Source organism: Octopus bimaculoides, chromosome 18 (assembly GCF_001194135.2).
Source record: "Octopus bimaculoides isolate UCB-OBI-ISO-001 chromosome 18, ASM119413v2, whole genome shotgun sequence".
NCBI classification, from domain to species: Eukaryota; Metazoa; Mollusca; class Cephalopoda; order Octopoda; family Octopodidae; genus Octopus; species Octopus bimaculoides.
In genome coordinates this window covers 30495765-30500903 of record NC_068998.1, presented here as the reverse complement: position 1 = coordinate 30500903, position 5139 = coordinate 30495765, and the positions used below count along the sequence as shown (strand labels likewise).

The 5139-nt window shown below is 32.4% G+C and overlaps 1 protein-coding gene across 1 annotated transcript in view; it reads left to right on the top strand.

Moving 5' to 3' along the window:
- The first annotated feature begins 3068 nt into the window (after positions 1-3068).
- The window catches only part of LOC106875136 (peptidoglycan recognition protein 1), a 73776-nt gene continuing 71705 nt past the window's right edge, over positions 3069-5139 (top strand). Inside the window, exon 1 of the mRNA XM_014923127.2 lies at positions 3069-3170. Within this exon, the coding sequence (XP_014778613.1) occupies positions 3128-3170 (43 nt within the window). The 5' untranslated portion in view covers positions 3069-3127. The remainder of the gene's footprint in view (positions 3171-5139) is intronic.

Here is a 5139-nt window from a genome sequence, read left to right as displayed (position 1 = left end):
CGTAAACAGATTATCAAAAAGAATATGAACGAGCCTCAAAGACAATCTGTGTATGTAAAAATTAATAACGCAAACGTAAAGTTGCAATTAGGTACAGGCAGCAACATCTCAGTAATTAACATAGATACACGGAAAAAGACCTGGAGACCTAAATTAAACGGTGTTTCAGGAAAAAAATTATATTTTAAGGGCAAATTGACGAGTAACATTACATTTCGTGAAAAAACCTTAAAGGCTAAAGTTTTTGTGTTAAATAACAAAACAAATTTGTACTGACTGGATGGAATTGTTTAATTTATGGGACCTCTCCATTAATTTTTTCTGTAAATGGTTTTTCCTCCCATACAAATAAGTCGTCAGACGATTTGAAAAAAAATTTATATTTTTCCTGAAGTTCTGTTCGATAAATTAAGTCTGTCTACCAAAACAAAACACGATTTGAAATACAAGAAAATGCCATACTGACATTTAAACAAAAACGAACAGGAGTGGCTGTGTGGTAAGTAGCTTGCTTACCAACCACATGGTTCTGGGTTCAGTCCCAAAGCCTTGTGAGTGGATTTGGTAGACAGAAACTGAAAGAAGCCTGTCATATATATGTATATATATATATATATATATATATATATATGTATATATATATGTATGTATGTATGTATGTATGTATGTATGTGTGTGAATATGTTTGTGTGTCTGTGTTTGTCCCCCCAACTTCACTTGGTGTGTTTACGTCCCCGTAACTTAGCGGTTCGGCAAAAGAGACCGATAGAATAAGTACTAGGCTTCCAAAGAATAAGTCCTGGGGTCGATTTGCTCGACTAAAGGCGGTGCTCCAGCATGGCCGCAGTCAAATGACTGAAACAAGTAAAAATAGTAAAAAAGAGTAAAGAGTACCGTTCGTAGTATTAGAACAGATAAAATTAGAGTTAGAGAGACAAGAAAAAATTGGAGTTATCCAAAAAGTGGAATACAGTAAATGGGCAGCATCAACTGTGTACATTAAGAATGATAAAATCGGAGTGTGCGCTGATTTTTCCACTGGTTTAAACAAATGTCTTAAAATGTGCCACTGTCCGCTACCTACTCCGGAGGATATTTTTGCGAAATTAAACAGTGGCAAGATATTTTCTAAATTGGATCTCTCTGACACATACCTACAAATGAGAGAAGACGATGAATGCTCTAAATACTTAAAAATTAACACACATAAAGGACTGTATAAATACAACAGGTTACTATTTGGATTAAAAGTCACACCAGCGATTTTTCATGGATGCAATGCTAGCAGACTGTGAATTCGCAATTCCATATCTGGATGATATATTCATTAAAAGTAAATCCAGTGATCGACACGACCACTTAAAATATGTATTCGAAAAAATTAGGGATTACGGCTTTACTTTGACTGAAGAAAAGTGTGAATTTTTCTTACAGGAAATAAGATATCTAGAACAAATCATTGATAGAAATGAATGGACATTGACCAAACTCGTCAGGGGCAGATTCAATTAAAAATATTTTCACTCCGACTAATATTACAAGCATTTTTAGGATTGGCAAATTATTACCAAAATTATATTCCAAAAATGCATAAGATCACCCAAGGATTTCGAGAATGAAATCATTAATGAGAAGTTGCGTATATTGGCCAACAGTGGACGGTGACATAGAAGAATTAGTGAAAGCATACAGTGGGTGTGCCTTAGTTGAAAACTCACCTACCACTAAATGGCAACCGTGACCAAAAACATGTTCCATGAGCCAGACGGCATATTGATTATGCAGGTTCACTTGTGGTGAACAGTTTTTCAAAGTGGCCGGAAGTGCATAAATGTAAAAAACTGACATCTGCGGTTACAGTAATTGTTCACCAGGTATGGTATTCCGAATACCATTGTGTCAGATAATAGAACTTAATTTATGTCAGACAAGTTCCGAAAATTTTGCAAAACGTTTATTATCGAACATGTCCACACTCCACCCTATCATCCTAGGTTAAATAGACAAGCGGAACATTTTGTTGACACTTTCAAGAGGGAATTGAAAAAGGCGAACAATTAAATGATAGACGATTTTGCACTTCAATTTTTAAGAGTGCAACGAGTAATACCTGATCCGAATACACCATCAGAAATGTCACCCGCAGAATTGATGTTTGCTAGAAAGGCCAGATCTATTTTTGATAAGCTTATACTTAGTGAAAATTAAAAAAAAGGCAAACAACAAAAATACTTCAAAATTCTTCAAGTTAGGTGACAAAGATTTTTTTAAACCTATAGGTATGGTAAAGAAAGCTGGGAGGACGGTGTAATAAACAAACTGGAAGAATGATAGTCCTGGTAAAAGGAAAAAAAATTTGAATACAAAAAATATATTAATCAGCTTAAAAAATATTCATGGAAAAAACAGTTATGAGAAAGGAAATCCCTTTGGAAGTATTGCATGACACATTTGAGGTACCAACACCCAAACAATTTGAAACTACACGTTCTAGCACCAGAAAACAAACAGTAAAGAACAGAAACACTGGAATTGAACCCTAAACGTAAGAGATATTAAAACTCGGAGTGAAGTTCAATTGGGTGAAGATAGGGAAGATTCTAAAAAGGGGAGATGTTGTGAAAAGATTCCAACCATCCCCAAGTGACTAAAGGTGGATTGACTCATCGTTATAAATTAAAGAACTGTGAGCAATTGGCAGTTCATGTTTGTAACAGTTAATTGTAGCTTTTGATACAAAGCGTTGAATCTCATGCAATAGTAGTGCGTCATATATATACTTTCTTGCTCCTGCTTCGTTATATTATATATCTAATACGAGGATATAAAACAACCATGTCCTTTTCTTTTGCAAGGAAAGGATATAAAATATTTTCTATTTTTAGCTTTGTTTATTCAAAATAAATTGCATCAAAATATACTTCATAATATATAATCTATGTTTTATTTTAAACTATCGACAACTGAATCCCCTTCCTTTTTGTGAGTCAGCAAGTATTGTTTCAAAGTTATTTACAGAGACCGTGAAACTACAAATGCATGCTTTCTCTTATCTGGATAGAAACTATAAATAGAACTTGTCATATGAAAATCTTTTCAGTTAATTGAACTACTTTGATGTGAAGCAATGTCTGCTCTAATTCTGTTAGTAACTGTCATGACGGTGTCAGGTAAATACTCATATTCTCTTTAATTATTTCTTGTAGCAACATTTGGTATCATCCAGTGTAAAGTTATCACTCCCCATTTCAAGGTATTTCCTGGTAATCTGAAATTAATTTCAACTTATCACCAGGATAAACTGAACCTGATTTCAAATTACTTCTGCATTGTTCACATTAACCCCGCCCTGATTTCACTAAAAGGATAAATTCTAATGCTTACAACTCATGATACATTTATAACATTTAAACATGTGCAGCATCAAGAAATTGTAAGCTTATCTCAAAATGTGGGAAAACAGGATGACATTTCAAACACTTTTTAACAACTTTATGATGCTTTTTAAACAAACTTTAACTGTCAGAGATTCAGAGTCTGTTATTTTGTAAAATAGTATTGGTATTTACATTGATTTTTTTAAAAACAGAAACTGATTTCAATCAGTGGATTCACAACAGTGGTACTTTTTTCCGTAAATATGTTTTGTTTGTATTTGAAGTGTGTAAATATATATATGCGTTTTGCATTTGGAGGCATTGGTTTGCTTTATTTCCTTATAATTTAAAACTATTATTTCACTTTGAATTAAATAAAATAAACATAAAATGTAATTATAAATATATTTGTGTATTTCAATGCACTTTAATGCAAAGAAATATTCTTATTGTAGAAAATATACATTAATACACGTGAAAGAACTATATTTATATATAAAACGAAATATATTTATACATTTTAAATGCAATGTGCATTTGTATATGAAAAAATATTTTCTGTTTGGTTACCACTTTTCATTTTCTTCAATTTCTGTTTCAATCAATTTCATATTTAGTGTAATGGCGTAGTTTTGTATGCTAAGGAAATTTATGTAATTTATTTTTGTCATAAATCAATAAACAAATAGTTATTAGACTTCCTAGGGGGTAGGATGAGATCATTTTAAAGTTAGTGGAAGGAAAACTAAAGAGCTGGTGGTGCTGATTGAGGTGGATGGTAATCAGAAATCGCTACACGTAGTTTATAGAAAGTATAATAAATGCTACAGATATTTAAATAAATGAAATATAGGTACCTGTATATTAGTATAAATGATACAAGTTTATTAATACTGTACTGTGCTGTTTATTAATACTGTACTAACTGTACAGGTACTTGTATCAGCGAAATAGGGTTCATTAAACAAGTTTGTTGCTCAAAAATTAAATGTAAAATATATTTATTAATTACTATACTGACAAAGAATGCTGCAGCACTACTGCCCTCAAATTGGCAAATTATAGAATTCTACTGCAACAGTAAAACTAATCAGGAAGATTTGGAAGTTGAACACTGTCAGGATTATTGTTTGTTTTGTTGTTGATCATTTCATCGTGGGTTTCTGATGATGTAGGTGGGATATCCAGGATAGCTGAAGTTGAATTGGAGTACACAATATTTTTAGCTATCTTTTTAAACATTTTATCCAAGCGAAGTTGCTTTATGTGAAATTTTTCATGGAGCACATGCAAATTCTTTAGTTCTTATTCCAAAGAAACTAGAGAATTAGAAAAGTGGATATGTTGCACTATCCCTTTTGATTACTTCATTCAATAACTCAACATCTGTTTCATATTCATCACTTCTTATAGTTTTATCAACCTTCAGAACATTATTTTCAAATATTTTCTATTATTTCCAAATTTGTAAGTTAATATACAAAATGTATTTTTCCACTAATATTCAGGCTGTCTTGGCAACGGATCTTGTAACAATTTTTGCATGACCCATTGTCAACATTTTGTCCAAATGTGTTAGCAAACATGAGATCAGGTCACAACAGGTCTTTAGTAGAAATACTGTCCCTTTTTCCATCCTCCAGTAATGAACCAAAGAACCTCTTTCGCATTATATTATTCAATAAGTGTTGGTACAGACTTTCTAGTACTCGACACATTGATGAAAGTGTATGCACACACACACACACACACACACACACAC